Source organism: Seriola aureovittata, chromosome 19 (assembly GCF_021018895.1).
Source record: "Seriola aureovittata isolate HTS-2021-v1 ecotype China chromosome 19, ASM2101889v1, whole genome shotgun sequence".
Lineage (NCBI taxonomy): Eukaryota > Metazoa > Chordata > Actinopteri > Carangiformes > Carangidae > Seriola > Seriola aureovittata.
This window is the reverse complement of record NC_079382.1, coordinates 22,977,938-22,996,329: the sequence shown is the minus strand read 5'-3', so window position 1 is coordinate 22,996,329 and position 18,392 is coordinate 22,977,938. Positions and strand designations below refer to the sequence as shown.

Sequence of the window (18,392 nt, the reverse complement as noted above, 5' to 3'; positions counted from 1 at the left end):
GTAAGTCACGGTCACTAAACGATCCCGTTATTACAGTGAACTGTCGTGTCTGGACGAGCTGTTAAAGAGCAGAGCAGCGGACGTGTGTGTCGTGTTTGTTCATATTAAGTTTGGTTAAGGGTTAGTCGGATAGTTTTCAGCTCTAGTTCATTTCATTATTGATGACAGGAGTCAAAACATCTGTTGGAATGATTCTGTCTCTGTCAGAATAAAGAACATCACTGAGAGCTGAGAACCATCATGACATGTGAACCTGCACAATGACTCCAAACTCAGTATTAGTTTCTATTCTATTGTTATTTCATGTAAAACGGTTCAGCAGACTGTTTACAACTAAGCTGAGGGAATAATGTATTTTCAGATATCTGTGATCATCTAATCAGAGTGCTGTTTCTTTTGTCTTTTTCTCTATACAATATCATATTGATATGATTTCTCTCTATTATAATGTTTTTTTCTATCCAGCCATGGTCTGGATCTTTGGGGACACCTACAACCTCTTGCAGCGATGATGGAGGCCCTGCACCACCTCCACCTGCAGTGTCCACACATGAAGATCTTCTCTTCCCAAACATAGACACAGTTTCTTATATGATGATATAGTATTTTTTAATGTAACACTTTGTGGCCATAACATTGTTCAGGTTCATGTTTCTTACATAATTCAGCTGCTGATCATTCTTGGTAAATTTCAAATCCACAAATCTACAGGCTCCATACTGTCATCACTTTATTGTTGAACTCAAGCTGTAGCTTTGGCACCTTCATTAAAAATGTGACAAACAAATGGCCTCAACAGATTCCCCACCTTTGAACAAGGTTTGCAGATAGTTTTATGACTGTTGTTGTACCTCTTTTTACTTAGGTGTTTAATTGGTCTTTATACTTATACCCCACTACATTTAAGAGGGAAGTGTAGATTTTTACTTTCATATATTTACCAATTATTCTACACATTAAGAATTTCTTCAAATTGTATTATATACATATCTATATATACATATATCTATAATATGATTTTACTTTTTTCACTTTTTTACCTTGTTTTAGTTCAAATCAAATCTGACAACCATTTATTGTCTTCTTCAATTAACAATCAAAACCAAATATAAGATATAATAAGAAAACAAAAATGCTGTATTATTAGAACATGCAAAAACACTGATATGACCTCTGAAATAAAATGTGTTCCCTTCTTATACTTAACATTCGTAATCACAAGCTTTCAAAACAAGAAAAGGTCGTAATCAGTGTTGCAACACAAGATTTATTCAGAGCAAGAGATGCCAACACCAGCATGATAAAAACCGTACGAACTTCACAAGTCAAATTAAAATATCACGTAGCAACTCGTGACCTTAAACATACAGCAAAAATATCAACAAAACCCATGCCTTGTGGTAAGAAAACTGTTGCTGAAAGTTTGCGAGTAACAGAGAAAAAGGGGTAAAAAGAAAGAAAATGAATGTCGTATAAAAACCCCTTATCAATGCACTGCCGAAAAGAAACTGTAACATTTTCATAAACTGATGATTTCACAAATATTCATATGGATTTCTTTTGCATTCTAGCATGTTACATGTTAGTGTTGAAATTCTCTATGTAAATAGTTACAGTTTAGCTTTTACATCTGATATTACAATATCTAGTCTATTGACTGTCTTTAAGTGGCAGAATTGTGCTTTAACTCCCATTTCCTTTGTTATCAGTAAGGATAATCGACTAAATGAAAAATACAAGCGCTCACTTTATCTAATGCGGTAGTTTACTGGCAGGAAGCTGCAGACACAAAGCTTTGGACAGAAATGTGAATGAGGCTCCGCAGTAAAAGTCCAAAGAAGAAACATCTTTAAAGAAAAACTCCCCCTGTTAGCTGTTTGGTGTTCTGGTTCCACTTCCTGTGGAAAGGTTTAGAGGTCAGTTCCTCAGCATCACTAATAAACTGGTTCTGATGTGGTTCAGGTTATAACTGGAGAGTTCTTGGATTATCCCCATTAATGTCTGATCTTTTCCACCCTACTGACTGGATCTGCTTGTTCCAATACTTCACTGACGCAACATGATGCTTAGATTGAGTGAAATCAGGCTGTTTGGGTATCTTGGACATTTTATACACATTTACCAAAAATCTTGCTGATATAATTGGTATATTTGGAAAGTTCAGGATCCATACTGCGGGTCACCTGTTGAGGTACCTGTTTGGAATGATGAATGACTCTAAATACAACGATGCCCTGCCATAGTTGCCTAATCGATCCAAAATAGACCCAGAATCTGAAAGCCGATCCATTAAAACTGCAGTTTAAAAAAAAAACAAAAAAAAACGTAATCTTCCTCCACTCTTCATAGAACTGCAAGTACAAGAATTTTAAGGTCAGTAATTGGGTGCATCCTCCTGAATTGAAGCTTGGGAGCTGTACTTAAGTTCTTATTATGTCCACAGTCTTGTACCTTTGACTTTCTATTGAAGGACCAGGTATTTTCTAACAGCAGTGTTAATCTTTTGTACTGATAATTCAATCAGGAGGGTTTCATCTCCATCAAAGACGTGAAGCGCTCCAGCTGTCAGTCACCAAACACTGTCTATGCAGAAAATGAAAGGAAAATTTGACTTGAACAAAACTCTGGAAGCCCTGAAATTCTTCTTCCCATTTACTTCACCACTCTATTGACGGTTTATATAAAGTCGTCTCTCACTTCTGGAACAAAAAGGGAAATAGATAAATTCTCCATTTTTATATTGTAAATGGACAGAAAGTTAGTGTTTCTGATACTTTAGAAGAAACTCTGAAAGTTTTAATTTCTGCTAAATGTTGCAAGCATGAGGTTCAGCGTTTTGTTTTTAATGGAGGAGCAGGGATGTCACAGGAAAAGTAATAAAGCATTCCCTTAATCAAAAATAGGAATTGTGAAAAATAATTTACAAATGAACTGATGGAAATGAATCCACCAATAAATACTTAAGATAAACAATTGGCCATGGGATGTAACAAGCTGTCTGATTGGTTGGAGAGCTAATGGTCAGTTTTTATCAGCTGCTGAAGCTAAATGACTAAGCTAATCAATTAGCTAATAGGGAAAGGAAAACCATTTATGTATTCCCATTTTTAAAATGCCTTTTCAAATACTTTTTCAAATTGTATTATTTATTTGTGAATTAACAAATGTATTTATAAATGGTTTATTTGAATATTTTATGCTGTTTTTGTAAATCAATTCTTAAATCTTCAGTATTTATGATGGATTAATCATTCATTTATAATTTTTTTTACAATTCTTATTTTTAATGCCTATCAAAATATGAAATTAAGGAAATGCTTTATTACTTTTCCTGTGACGTCCCTGCTCCTCCATAGTTTTTGGTATATCTTTTAAAAGAGCTTTGATGTTAGAAGAAAATACACTGGTGAGTTGGAGGTTTACAAAGTCCTGGAGCCAGAGGGGGAGTTTTCCTTTAAGCAACAAATCAGCTCAGTGAAATTTGCTCCAGGTTGCTGTCGAACAGGAATCACCAGCACAAAGTCTTGTCGAAGTCACAGTTTCCACAAACTCGCTGTACAGTTTTTGCTTCATTTACCACGTGATAATACTTTGACATACTCCAATAAAGTGCATGCATGATCGACGGTGTTCAGAAAACATATCCATCAGTACTGTGATTTCAGACTGAAAGTCATCGTAAGGCCGATTCTGATCAAATACTCAGTCGGTAAATCAGTGCACAGACAAAGCGTTACGACTGCTGGCTCTAGTTTTCATTCATCTTTTCAATAAAAAATCAAAGATAATTAAAAAGGAAAAAAAGAAAAGAAAAAAAGCACTGCTTGGTCATCATGTCGTCCGGCATCATGTCCCATTGTGGCTCAGACAATAAGATGCATGATTGGAGAGACGTTCTCTACAGGATGAGTACAATATACAATGACGGATGTGGACGTTTGACCCTGTAAGTCCAGCGGAGCCATCAGCCTTTAGAAAGAAAAATCATATCTACAAATCCTCTCGCCTGCCGACAATAAAAACATCAAAACATGGAAACAAAGGTGTCCCTGTGCAAAGTCGAACATGACAGAACCAAAGTCCTTTCACCCGCGTCAGATTCCTACAACATGATTGTAGTAAAAGGTTTATACAAAACGCAATACATTTATAGTTAGTAAAAAGATCTATCAGCTCTTTGCTAGTTTTATTTATAAGAAATTGCATATACCCAAACATTTTTTCATATAGATTGCATCCCATATCTAAACAAACGATTTAGTATTATCATACCAATATTGCTGACACGTTGTCCTATTAAGCTAGTCAAGGTTGATGACTAAAATAAATTCAGAATGGCAGATTGTCTCCTACATTTTTCCGTAGCCATCGTTTTTTTCCCGCTTCCTTCTTCGCATGAACAAAGAAAAGCGACAGAAGAGGACAGTTTGAAACGAAACAACTCCGAAGGGGATGATGGGATTTTGCACCAGTAAGTTTCCGTGTCATGATGTTTGAAATCTTCTTTTTTTTTGCGTACAGCATTGGTTCTCCTCGTAATCTCAGCTAAAGATTTACAGTAACATTAGTGTCCACTTTCAAACGTTACAAAAATCAATGGATTTAAACGACCTCCAGCTTCACAGCTCGTGAGAAAAGCCTCTCGGAAATGATTGCTCTTCACGTTCTCCCGCCTCGCCGCGCTGCTCCCTGTTAAACCCGTGACGCCCAAGTTTTTCGATGTAATGTAAATCGCATCAAAATAAGAAATGATTCAAGCTTACAATAAATAAATACATACATATACACTAGAATGTGCATACATTAGCAGCTATAAACAGTACATCACATTATATTAGGTCATATGAAAATGTACAAAACGTGAATGTTCGTTTAAAACGTAATTGTTTCTCAAAGCAAGGCAACAACAATCAAAATAATAAAAAAAGAGATACCCATGGAGTTGAGAGCATAACAGCAGAAGAAATAAAACAACTGTGGTAGATTACAGCAGCAAAAAACAACCCATCCCCCTCTTTTTGACTTTTTTTTTCTCCGTTGTTTTTGCTTTGCATTTGTTATTTTGGCCTCAGTCGGGGCTACACCTGGATGCCCTGAACGGCCTGTTTGATGTTCTCCAGCAACGCCTTGTTCTCCGGGCTCTGGTACTGGTCCTGGTGGGTGTACATGTCTGTCAGTGTACTCACGTAAGTGTCAAAGTTCTGTTCATTCATTGGCTCCTGCGATGGGGGGAAAGAAAGCCAATGAGGAAACAGTCGGGTTAGAGGAGGTGCATGTGGGTAAATTCTCTGTCAAACATTGTGGGGGTAAAAGGTTTGGAGGACAGGCGGGCAGCGGGGGAGGAGGGGAACACCATCAGGAAGGAAAGCATGACTCGGTTACACAAACTCACTGAAATACTCCTCTTTCAATATCATATCCAGCATCTACACTTCAGCCTGAGACGGTCTACGCAATGCAACTCCAAACTACATGCAAAAAACCAGGAGAGGGATGGTTAGCTGATGGGTCGATGGAGGGTTAATGTTGAACACATGGAGACAAAATCAAGACAGCTCATGTGCAGATGAAAGAGACACGACTGGTAGTTCAGCCTCAAAGCCTGCTGGGAGTTCTGCTGGTGACGGAGCAGATCTGGTTCAGAAATGTTGGTTGAGTTTTTAACTTCAGCGAGTGAAGCGAACAAGCACCTGTGTTTTTAAAGGAGCTGGTTTTTGGCTCCAGCTCCGTTTCCTCAGCCTGGTATCTCTATGAATTACATCTGCACTGGAAACTTCCTCACTTGGCTTTTACGTCCAGTGCCAACGTTAATGCCAGTGCAGGAGGTGCGTCTTATATGTAGCGAGGGGGAAAGAAAGATGGAGGACGGGCATGAAGCATCTCCAACTTTTTTTAAATCAGTTTTAGATCTTGGTGTCGTCTTGTACAAACTTCAGCTGCAACTCTAAAACCTTCATAACTCTCATCCCTGTCAGTCTGGACCACTGGACCACATTAGACCAGGACTGCGGACCGGCTCCAGTTCATGCTCAGCTTGAACATCTGCTTTTGGCTTCGTGGCACCTGAACTCACCATGAAACACTTTGAAAATGAATTTGTTGGTTTCTCTTTGCCATTTTAAATTCTTAATCTCTGACTTTTTAATTTCTGTTTGTACCTGTTTTAGTGATTCTTGTCATTATATTATTTATTGATTGTATTTATATGTTTGTTTTAATTGACGTTCTTTTTTAACTGGTATTTTCATGAGTTTAAATAAAGAGATCAGATTTTGTGCCCTTCACTATGATCTTTAATCCTAACATTAATTATACTTTCCTTCTCATGTGCAGAGATTGTAGACGGCAAGAAATGTTTTACAAATGTGAGCATTGCACACAAGCGTGAATGTAATCCGGGGGTTCTGCAGAATCGTTGAATACGAGCTCTGTAGGTAGAACTCGCAGTGATAGACGGGAACATTTCACTTTTATCTTACCACAGTCCATTTCCTTCACACCATCAGTTCTCTCTGCTCTGATTTCACTGCACACACTCATCTACAGTACATACTCTATATATATGATTTTATATTTTATTTTACTCTTACGTTACTAATCTCAGTGTTTCAGCTAACTGTCACTCACTCCTACTGCAGTCACTGGGCTGCGATTTAACGCAACCAATCAGATTCTTCCTGATTCCAGAGCAGCTCCGCCTCCAGGTTTTAGGGATCTTGACCTCATGTTTTCCTCTTACTGTTGCTTTATCATGTGAATTTCAGTTGTATCATTGGGCCTCGTTAATGAGCAGTTATCACGTGTGTTGTCCAGCGAGTATTTACGCAGGTAGACGTAACAAACCGGAGGTCAGTTCAGTAAAACACAGCTGATGGTATTTGTCTGGAACTGTCCACCGGTGAGTTAGTTACTGTCACAATGACTGACTTACACTCTCTTATTCTGCAGAATAATGTGATAGTTGTGATGTGTGGACGCCATAGTGGGTTTAGGGAGTTACAGGAGGGGGTGGGGGGAGGTGGGGGGATGACAGTGCAGAAGAGAAGGATAATTGGATAAAGGATAAATGGATCTCTTACTCTGGGAGGCATCTGTAAACAGCAGTTATGCTTTACTGGGGCCTCTTTCTGTGGCAGCGGTCTCTACAGGAGAGGGTGTACAGAGAAGCGTATTAGCCCGCTAGACACACGGCGGCGCTCACAAGGCTTCATGAACGACACAACGTCCGCCTTAAAAAGCTGTTCTCCCTCCAGCTCTGTTTACACTGCAGCTCAACTTACTTCACTCACACAGATCTGATCAGAGAGAAAATACAAACTGAAATTTGGCTCGTTATCACGTCTGAAATAAAAACGAGGCGCTGGAGAGGGTGAGATGACGACGTGACGCCTTTAATTAAGCTAAAAAAAACCATCTGATTCGATTTACGATTTGGATCCTGCAGCGTAAACAGAGCCTTAAATCCAGTTTTGTATTTTTCTGGAAACAGGAAATGGCAAGCTCCTCCCGTTCTACAATTTAGAGAGTGAAAATTTCAACTCTGCCCGACACAAATCATCTAATCGATTATCTGAAAACAAGCTGGAACTATATTTAAAAGAAGATTAGAGTGAGTGAATGTGAGCAGGATGTGGAGCTCATTTCAGGAGGGATAAAGATCAAATTCCTTGTTAAGGCGGACATTTTTCTTCCAGTGTGATATGAAGCGGTCCCGCTCAGGAATAGAGGGAGCACAGGAAGCAGAGAGTCCAGTTATCAAGCTACTCTGTTCATACTGCTTTAGGAGAGATTATCCAATTAGCCCCAGTCTTCTTTCTACACTGAGACAACATGACGTCAACACAGCCATGAGCACTTCACTCAAACGGAAAGAAAAAACTACAACAAAAAAAAAAAAACGACGGGGGCCGTTTCTTTATGTGAAACTCTGTGAAGCGTTGTAAAGCACAGAAGAAGAAGCACAGCATGGACTGCTGGGAAAAAAAGGAGGTGGCAAACAGAAAGAAGCAGATGAAGAAAAAACCTGAGTGTCGCTACAGAAAAAAGGCTGGAGACGACTTTAAACACCTCCCTGGATTAAAATGAGTGAGCAGATGTTAGCTGGTCTCAGATCAGTTCAAATCGTTCATGTCCCACAAAAACATTTCAATGTTTGAAACAAAGCAGGAAACAAATAAAACAATTTCAAGCTGATTATTCTGCAAAACAGATCAGTCTGAAATATTTGTGTCTATTATTTAATCATAAAAAATGTGCAAAATAATCTGGACAGTCGTGTTTCCAGATGTGACAATAATCTATTGACAAATCTAAAAACAAGTTTCTTAGAATGGAAATGAATCTGACTTCACTGCTTCAACTTTTCCACTTGTTTTCCTTTTTAAACAATTAATTTAAAAGAGATCAATAAAAGGTAAAATGACAAAATGACATTGCAGACAAATATTCATCCAGTTCTTTCAGTTCAGTGAAATATTTCTAACAAAAACTGGTGAATTGAATGAAAGAATCTCTTGTATTTATTAAATGTTTAGCGGAGGAAGGAAGCTGCTACCTGACAGGTGTAAATCAACCAGCTACTGACTATAACAAGAATGATCCTTTATTGTGTAGGAAGTTATATACCAATTACCTACCAAAATAAAATTTGATGCACCAGTCTGACATTTCATTTCCTGGTTTTTATAAGTGTTTCTTCAAAGTATTCATCTTAACATAAAACATTCATATAACTGATCCTTTCGTTTCCTGTAAAGCTTCTGCTTGAATCCTAAAACTGTAAAAACATCGGTCGTGACAAACCGTCGGCCTCTGAGTGTTTGTGTCTCTGCAGCTGCAGCTGAATCCTCTCTTACCATGTGCGGCAGCTGGATGTTTGCGAGGCTGTTGATGAGCGACTGGCTGAGGTTGGCCAGCTCGTGCAGCAGCGAGTCGTTCTGCTGCTCGATCACCTTGTTCTCCTCCTCGATGGACTTCAGGTTGGTCTCCATGGTGGTGATCTGCAGACAGGGAAACCAACCATCAGCAGGTTAAAGCAAAGATTTTATCACATGGCTGTCTAATAGAATAATAGTAAAATATCTGATTAACTTTCTTGACTCTTTTTTTGTAATTAATTGAACCATAAACTTCTTGTAAATTCTCAAATAAAAGTTGCAACTCAAGTAACAGCCGAGTCTGAAATAACCTGAACAGTCTGTACAACAACAATCTGCCGCTCTGAGTTTCTCTTACTGACCCTTTACAATCATTTTTACTGGAACCTAACACTTCCTGCAGATGTTTCAAATTAAAAGCCTACTCAGACAGGGAGAGATTTTAGCTTTAAGGACTCCCTCCTCCAATGAACACCCAGTGTTTGACCTCGTTAATGTCCACATGATGTTTTTATATAATACAGACACATGATGATGAAATAATCAACATCACCATAACTGAGTGTTTCCACCTTGACCTGCAGTGAACCAATCACAGTCTCATAAACACAGATTCAGGGTTTCATACGTCACACACCTCAGGAACCAATCCTGTCAGCTGGTGGGGACTGGGGGCGGGGCTAAATACACCTGAAACCTTGTCAGTACAGAGAGAGAGTTAGCATTAGCACAACCACTAACACTGTGTCAGCCACTGCCAGTTGCAAGCTAACAAACAACATAAACAAATAAAAGATGCTAACTATGCTAACAGTTCTGACCCGTTTGCTAGTCTCTGGTTCTGGTCTCAACAGACTCTGAGTCTGAGTCTGGGTCTGACTGAGTCTCTCTGATGTTTCCTCCTCTCACCATCTTGATACTCTCTGCTCTGTCACCTGTCCACCTGGAGCCAGCAGGTGGTGGGCGGGGCTCAAGGCCTGATCCAGGTTTATCAATCAGGAAGTGAGAAGAGATGAGCTTCAGACCCAGTTTATTTTTCACTTTTTTATGTGGGGAAAACCATGTTAAATAAAATATGAATCATCAGCAGAGTGTTAGACAGTGGGGAACATTAACTCTACTGGAAGGCTTTTAATGTGAAGCATCTGTGAAGGAAGTGTGAGCTTGATCTACAACAATACAGCAAAGTAAAACAGCCTTTCTGTGGGGAAACACACATTATACTGAATTTATCAAGACAACAGGTTAACGTGGAGGAGCATTAACAATTAAAATGGAAGCACATGGAAGACTGATATTTCACTAAAATGTGATAAAAACATGCTAAAGATACTGACGGCCTGTTTCTAACATGAGACTGTTTGAAATCAAGGCCTAGTTCTGTCTTCAGGTAAATAAACACCTGGATGAAAGTTGATAAATTAAGCTGCATCATCTGCAAATAATAAACCTGACAAGTTACCGTCAGTGTTTCTCTCAGGTGTGTCTTCCTCACTTTCCCTGTAGTGAATAAACCTCTTTGTGTCTCTTAATGTTTCTCAGACAAGATTTTTAAATGTATCGTATATAAACCTTTAGTCCTGGGATCTTCCCACACACGTACCTGTGTCCTCAGTTTTATCATGTCTGACTCCACTTGATTGTTGGACTCGTTCAAATCTTTGATTTCTTCATCCAGCTGTTTGATTTCTTCATCGTTTTCGATGCCTGAAAGAAAGAAAAACGTGTTTTACACAAATGTATTTTCTCAAAAGTGAAAAAACAATGAAAATTAAGTTTTAGTTTATGATTTAATCTGAAATATGTGAGACAGTTGCACAATGGAAAGTTATCTTAGTGCAGGTGGTTTTTCCTCTTGTTTGAATGAAAATCAGATTTTTCAGATTCAGTTTCAGGTTCAATCATTTGACTGAATTCAGGGTTTTTCTTCTGTTGTCGTAGCTCTGACCTTTGCTCGCTCTTTGCTTGATTGTCAGCATCTCCACGCCGCTCATCCTGGCCTTCTTCATGGCCGAGGTGGCTCGGGGACAACCGGAGAGACTGGAATAAAACAAACACACGTGCAGGTGAAGTGCTGTCCGTGAAGGACGGTTAATCTGCAGCATATTTCAAGTGTTATGTGAATCGAAGTAAAAACCAATGGCTGCCTGTGAGGTGAGAAATAACTTGAGATATGAGCATCTTGATTTGGACAAAGCTGAAGCAGAGATCCCACCTCCGATGTGTCAGGAAGCTCCCGCTGACGTGTCCTGAGCCGTCGCAGCCCGGGGTCGGGCAGGTCATGCCGTCCGTCTTTCCAGATTTCCAGACAAACTGCGAGCCGTTGACGTAGCTGTCCTTCTGCCTCTTAGCCGCCAGGGGGCAGCCTGACGCGCTGCGGTGGGAGGCGTACTTCCCCGTCACGTGACCCTGACCATCACAGCCCGGGACCGGACACCTGAGAGGAGGAGCAAACTTTAACTGTCACTCTGTGGAGCTGGAGGTCCCCAGCTCTTTGATCAGCTGGTTGATCAGCTGGTTGTGTCTCAGCGGAATTTACCAATCATGGTTAATCATGGTTATTATTAATCAATAATCTTTGACCCAGTGAACAGGCTCTGTGATGACTGTAGAGTTGTTTTAGCTGATTCAGCTAAGTACCATCTTATTGCTAACATAGCTGATTAGCGACTAGCTAACAGTTAGCTCCAGTTAACCTGAGACAGAAATTATTTCAGAGGGATCTCAAACATATTTTCTGCAGATTTTTAACGACTGACACACTGAGCTTATGTTGCGTTCAATGGGAATGGGAAAAACGAATTCCAACTTGAAATATTAAAGTGTTTTACTGATAACTGCTTACTCAGTTTATTATATCTACTTATCATTGGCACAATTTTTGTTGTTCTTTTTAATGACGCTGCTCAGGGAATTGCTTCGCCGTCTCGTTGTTTTTAACAATGACAAGAATGAAACTTGACTTGATAAATATTTGTAGCTGTTTGTGAACAAGTGAAGCCAGATACAAACACTGTGGATGGAGCTGTCAGCGGAGGCTTTGAAGCTCTTTCACCTCCGGTTTCTGTGCTGCTGTAGATGGTTTTGTTGAGGGGGAAAAGAACTTATGAAGTTGAATTTGCTGATACGTCCGACTCAGAATTTCAACCAGAGTTTTAACTAACGGAGCAGGAGGAGGGAGATTCTCCACAGTCTGTGTTTAGTTGCTTTTCTTTTGTTTATCCAAATGATCTTATTGCTGTATTAGATTAAGGAACTCATCCTGGACTTCGCTGCCCTCCCTGGAAGACACCGCCAGCTCCTGCTACGTCAGCAGAGCCACTGACATGATGAAGGACTCCACGCGTCCCGCTCAGCACCTGCCTGACCAGGTCCGTCCAAACACACCGCTCCAGACTCAGAGACACTTCCTTCCCCAAAGCCATTAGCACATTAAACTAAGTGATTTATTATTGTGCGATACAATACACTCAACTTCATATTCTAGTTTTATATATATTTTTATATTGTTTATCTTATTTTCATTATTAGAAATGACAGTGACGATAAAGGCGTTCTAATTCTAACTATGTAATGTTCTGTACACGACGTAGTGGAACCAGTGTCTGTGTGGAAGGAAGTAAATCATCGAAACACTTGATGAAAAACATGATGCTGGTGAAGTAAAACAACAGAAAGCACAAGTAGAAATCTTTAAAAAAGTATCTCAGCTCTGTTCAGGACGTTTCTGATGGAGGGACGGTTCACCTCCTCACCCACGTCCTCCCCCTCCTCCCCTCTGAGGGCTCCAGGCCACAGCAGTGTAACGATGAGCAGGATAAACGCCGCTCGTGCCTCAGCTTCCAGACGCCCGGCTCCGCCGCCTGCATCCCTAAACGCCGTCCGCACTGACATTTGTGCTGATTAGAATGAGGCGAGCGTCGACGGGCCGAGCTCAGGTTAAGCTTAATTATGATTCCACTGTTAATGACGACGGGTGGATGGAACAGAGGTGGCGGCGGCAACAGCTGGCCGCCGGCTGACACCAGCTGAACTTTAGATTATTCACAAGGTCGTATTGGCTCAACATTATGGCTCCACTTAAACGAAAATGTCAAACGCTCACTGGTTCTAACCTTTCCTGGTCGCGGCCTGCTGGGAGCCCGAGGTGAAGCGGAGGACTGACCATAACTCCTCCCCAAAATATTCCCTCCTAAAGTTAGAAAGGTCAGTGTACACAGGCCGCATTTTAAGAGAGTCGACGGATGAATGTGTCAAAAGTAGATCTGGATTTCTAAAATTAAAACTCTATTACCCACAAAGCTCGGTGGAGTTTTGATAAGATTTATTTTTTTCATCTTATCACTGAAACTTTTTGTTGTTGGTCGACTCTGATAATTGATTAATTGGCTTTTTGTCATTTATCAAGCTTAAATACAGTTTCTGGTTCCAGCTTCTCAAACATGAAGATTTGTTGCTGTTGTGACTTTTATACGAACGTAAACTGAATATCAAAACAAGACGTCAGCTTTAAGCTCACAGAAGAAAAACATAATAAAAAATAATCTGATGAATCAGTAATGAAAATAATTGTTAGCTGCAGTCTGAACTGACTGAATTAATTCCCTTAAATTAATGATTAGTTTAGTGGTTCCCAACCTGCGGGCTGGGGCCCACTTTTTAAATGTTTTAAAGCAAAAAGATCTTTAAAAACATTTAAAAGGTTTAAAAACACTTTTCATTGTTTGTTTGTTTTTTCTGCATATTGAGGCCGATCACTGTAATAAACCAATGATAGGAGCTTTCACGTTGTCTCCGGCGTATACTTGTATACCTCAGTCTGATTGCACATTAAAAGATCACTCCCGTGGTAAGAACTGGAGAATCATAATAAATAGCTGGTTAGCAGGAAGAAAAGACAGAAATGGAAATTCCCCTGGTTTTAGTTCGGTCCTGAATGCTCCATTGTTATCATTAGTATAAAAAGTGCTCTGAGACATTATTTGGCGTCAGTATTGTTACAGCGTCGCATGTGGTCCCTCGAAATACTAAAATTTGCCTTAATTAGTGAATTTTCACACTCAGATCAATAGAGTTGTGTTATGCTTCTGTTTGTCATCCACACACTCACAAAACTCTGCTCGGGTTTAATTGAGATTTGAGATTTTGATCTTGGATTAAGATATTTCAGGTTCTGTCCGTTGAACACAACACTGTGAGAGGATGTGATGGCAGCATGACGCCGTCCTCCAAATGATAGCGGGAGATTCAGTAACTGAAGAGGATGATTTAGTAATAAACAAACACAAACCACTAATGAGAGGAAAAATTTATCAGTGTTTTCAAAGCCTCACAGAAACCTTACTTGATGGGCTCCTGGTCGTCCTTGTCCTCTTTGCTGTGGACGATTTTGATGCCGCTCTTCTTGGCGCGTGGACAACCCGACAGACTGCAGGACAGGGGGACAGATTTAAGACGGCGTGGACAGAGTGTTTCTGGCGGTTTCATGTGTGACTGCAGACAGTTGTACTGTACCTCCTGTGGGAGGCGTAGTTTCCAGTAATGTGTCCAGATCCGTCACAACCTGGGGTCGGACACCTGAGACACAAACAACCACAACTGTATTATCACATGATGCTACTTTGAACAACAGTAAAGAAAACTGAAGGGACACTGTTCTGTCTTTTTGGTCTCGACCAAGCATCAACCTCCGAGGCTGAAACATGAAGCATCAACATGAAGAACCAGAAGCTGCAGTTCCTCTAACGACCACTAGAGTCTGGCTCCAACAGTGAGTCAGTCCCCATAGACTCCCATGTTAAAATGTCCAACTTTACAGCAGAAATAAACATGTTTACAGCCTGGTACAAAAACTGTTTTGGTCTCTAGAGCTGATTTCCTCCTTCATGACACCTGTTTATATAACTCACCTGTTTATATAACTCACCTGTTTATATAACTCACCTGTTTAAATTTTATTAAGGACTAAAGTTATGGAGGATTGAGGGCGTGGCCTCTTTGAGTGACAGGAAGGTGAGAACCTAAGTCGCTGTTCCATACAGGCCCCTCCCCCTCGTCCATATTTGGATTAGCTGGGAGTTAGGGGCGGAGTCCGACACTGCCAAGATGGTGACAGTGTAGCAGCTCACTCTGAGCTTCAGAAACCAGTGGTTGATGTTAGAGAGGCGACGGCCATCTTTATTTACAGTCGGTGCTTTAAACTCACTTGAGTTCTTGAGAGTTGGTCGTCATCATCCCGCGGATGTTCTTGTCGGCCAGCTGACAGCTCGACAACCTGCAGCAGGTGAAGAGACAAAATACCAGGGTCAGTTTCCTTTGATAAGACCATTAAAGTCAGTTTTTACTTTGAGTCTGTGGCGTGGTGACGTGGGAGTTGATGCTGTGTTGTGAGTGTTGTGTAACAGCGTTGCAGAGTCTTACGTGATGAGCTCCTTCTTGCTCTCCTTGCAGGGCGGGTACTTGTGGTGTTTGGGGCTGGGCATGGTCACCTCGGTCGGGTAGCGCTGCTCGTCCAGCAGCTCCTGGAAGGGATCCAGCTCATCGCTCTGGTGTAGGGACGAGAAATAAGCCGACTACAGCACGTCACTACAAGCTCCACGTTAACATGATTACACAGAGTACACACAACTTTACATTTCCAAACCTGGTCACTGTCTGAACAGAAAGGCTCCATCTTATTAAGGTGTTTAATTAAAAAATATTTTTCTTACAGATGGAGAGGTGTCATTGTGTTTGTTAAACTTAAAGCTCCTCCAGTGTAAAGGTGTGTGTCCATGTGTAGTGTGATTATAGATCAGGTCTAGCTTCTATATTAATACTGTGAAAGTATCAAAGCCTCAGTCCACAGAGAAATGCACACAGCCTGTATTCAGAAACTGAGCCTTAAAACCAGCCGTCAGGACTTCTGGAACTTTGTGATGTCACAACAAAGCAGTCACCAAGCCCCGCCCACCTGGACCCACCATCCAAACCTTGCAGGATTTGGTTTCTCTGAGTGTTTTTACCTGAAATCTGCTTTATTTTTATTGGATCACTCAGAAAACAGTCAGCCAATCAGAAGAGAGGCTCAGAGCCTCCTCTCTTCTGATTGGCTCACTGACCTGTTGTTACTAGAGCTGCAGAGAGAAGCCTGAGAGAGGAGATGTGAAACTACACTGAGATGTTTTTTATATCTTCTGATGGATCAACACTTCAAATAAAACACAGAAGAAGAAAATATGGAGCTTTAAATTAAAATGATGAACTCTCGTTTCCAGATGAACAGAAACTGACAAACTGATGCAGCATCTATAAAACCAGCAGGAGGTGAGAATCACTCCTCTGTGCCTTTCTTGTTTGATTAGCTCCACACATGCTAACGCCTCAGTGAAATGTACCAGCAGCAGTTCATCAGGTCTAACTCTGTGCAGCCTGCTCTGCAGTCCACACATCACACCTCCTCAGTCGGGAGCAGAAATCGTTCAGGACTGTCTGGAGAAAATCCCATCAGCTGCTCCAGCTCCAGGCTCCAGCCTCCTCTGCAATGTCGTGCTTCATTAACAAACGCAATTACTCTCCTGATTAAAACCTTTCACTTCAGTGCTCTAAATCCGACGCGGCAAATGTAGCAATTTGCTGCATGGATTGCTCTGTGTGATATCAGATCTGTGAGGATTTAAGGCGTGCAGATGATCTACCGTGTTTTACTTATGTATTAGCAGCGTAATTCAGCATTTCAGTGCACGGGCTCCTGAAGCGTTCACTCACAGAGCTGCTGAGTGCGAGCTGACGCAGTGCTGCCTCCGCTCACATGGGAGCGCAGCGAGCACGCCGGAGAGACGCCTGCATCCGTCATGACAATCAGGGTGATTCATCTGAATTCTAAAAGTTAAACTGACAAGCCGTTCATTTTACTCCTGCTTCTAAACGTCGTGTATCAATTTCTTTCTTTTGACCTGAACCCGAGATTAAATCTAAGAGATCCAGATCCACTCTCTTCATCTGGGTCACAGCAGATCCCGGACTGTTCAGTATCACTGGGCATGATGAAGCAGAACATATATATAATTCAGAATGAGGTCGTTTTAACCTACGTTTTGAATTTGATGTGAATATTTAAGAGCAGGTTACAACCTTTTCTTCTCTTCTTGTATTTTTCAGGGTAAAAACTACAAGAATAAAATTGACATTTTCTATTTCACATATGAACAATAACATTTCCAGTAATTATTGGATATTGCCTGATTATTAATTTACATTTAAATGGAGCAGTACTGCTTCACTCACAGCCAACTAAACCAAGAAAATTAATAATCCCAGAGTTTCTGTTTGACCTTTAATTACTACAAATTACACAGTTCATTCCAGGAAACGTTTGAGAAATCCATAAAATAAAGTGTTAATCGAACTTCTGTAAACTTTACAAAGCCTGCAAACTAAAAACTTTATCTGTAAACTCCATCAGATTTATCACTTTGCATAGATCATTGTGTCGTATTGTGTTTCTGATGTTTCCTCTTTAGTTTCGTTTCGTCCTTGTTCATATATTATAAATGTTAAACATGTTAATTCAGAACTTTTCTAAAAACTTAAATTATACGTCACATGTTACGTATCGCTGAGTCAACGTGTCTGATGAGTCATGTGATCCCTTTAAAGTTGATTTAACTTTGGTAAGTGAACGTTCACACACACACACACACACACACACACACACACACACACACACACTAGCCCTTTCCAAACTCACAGAATTGCCTCTCCTGTATGTAAAGTGATGCAAACATTATGTCGTTGACCACCGACCACAGAGTCCACAGTTTCTCTGCCACGCACCAGAGGACGAGCGTCGCTTTAAACAGCTTACACACCATCATCATCTCTTAATCTATGCACGCAGCCTTTCATACAAACTCCGGGTTCCTTAAATCTCTCAATTTCATGCTTCAAATTATCCTGACTCTGCATGATTAGGGGACAGGCTGCCTCAATATACGTTAAATGAAGTGGTTAAAGTTGTTAACTGTGACTGTGAGGGCAGGTTGTGGAGCATGAGCAACATTTAGAGCTTCGGTTTTACCTGTTAATGTTACTGCAATCTTCACATGTAAGATCTGAGGCGCTTTATAGCTAAACGATTCTATGATCTGCGTCTGTGGAAAAGCAACAGTTTTAGACCATAAACCTCTTGATTATAAAGTCAGTGCGCTGTGACGTGGACCTTCCTGTTACCTCTTTGTGGTCCTGCTCGTCTCCCAGGCGTTTGATCTTGGTGTAGTCCACGGGCAGGTCCCAGCAGTCGGCCTCGCTCAGCTGGTAGCAGCGGCTGCTGAGCAGAGCCTGCCGCTGGGGCGACATCGGCTGCAGGGGGGTCAACACCGTCCCGCTGCCCTCCGGACCGCCGGGCTGACCCGCCACATCCACTGCACCGCTGTCGTCCAGGTCACCAACCGGACTCTGACGGAGACACAGTGAGAAGATATCTGACGGGTAAACGTAGGCTGGTGACAGTTATGGGGGATTCAGCATTTATGAGTA

The 18,392-nt window shown here is 40.9% G+C and overlaps 1 protein-coding gene and 1 long non-coding RNA gene across 14 annotated transcripts in view; both read right to left on the bottom strand.

The window, feature by feature from the left end:
• Positions 1–18,392, bottom strand: part of LOC130187285 (uncharacterized) — a 94,246-nt gene that overhangs the window by 11,548 nt on the left and 64,306 nt on the right. The window lies entirely within an intron of this gene.
• The window catches only part of myt1la (myelin transcription factor 1-like, a), a 70,377-nt gene continuing 53,232 nt past the window's right edge, over positions 1,248–18,392 (bottom strand). For 5 of the 11 annotated variants that reach the window (XM_056404712.1, XM_056404710.1, XM_056404717.1 and 2 more), the window contains 12 exons: positions 18,087–18,311; positions 15,297–15,448; positions 15,082–15,150; positions 14,391–14,453; positions 14,221–14,304; positions 11,092–11,313; positions 10,825–10,916; positions 10,480–10,583; positions 9,514–9,573; positions 8,856–8,999; positions 7,080–7,142; positions 1,248–5,219 (listed from right to left, as the gene is read on the bottom strand). In XM_056404712.1, the coding sequence (XP_056260687.1) occupies positions 5,079–5,219; positions 7,080–7,142; positions 8,856–8,999; positions 9,514–9,573; positions 10,480–10,583; positions 10,825–10,916; positions 11,092–11,313; positions 14,221–14,304; positions 14,391–14,453; positions 15,082–15,150; positions 15,297–15,448; positions 18,087–18,311 (1,419 nt within the window). In that variant the 3' untranslated portion in view covers positions 1,248–5,078. The remainder of the gene's footprint in view (positions 5,220–7,079; positions 7,143–8,855; positions 9,000–9,513; positions 9,574–10,479; positions 10,584–10,824; positions 10,917–11,091; positions 11,314–14,220; positions 14,305–14,390; positions 14,454–15,081; positions 15,151–15,296; positions 15,449–18,086; positions 18,312–18,392) is intronic. The other 6 variants (XM_056404713.1, XM_056404718.1, XM_056404716.1 and 3 more) reach the window with 6 other exon arrangements.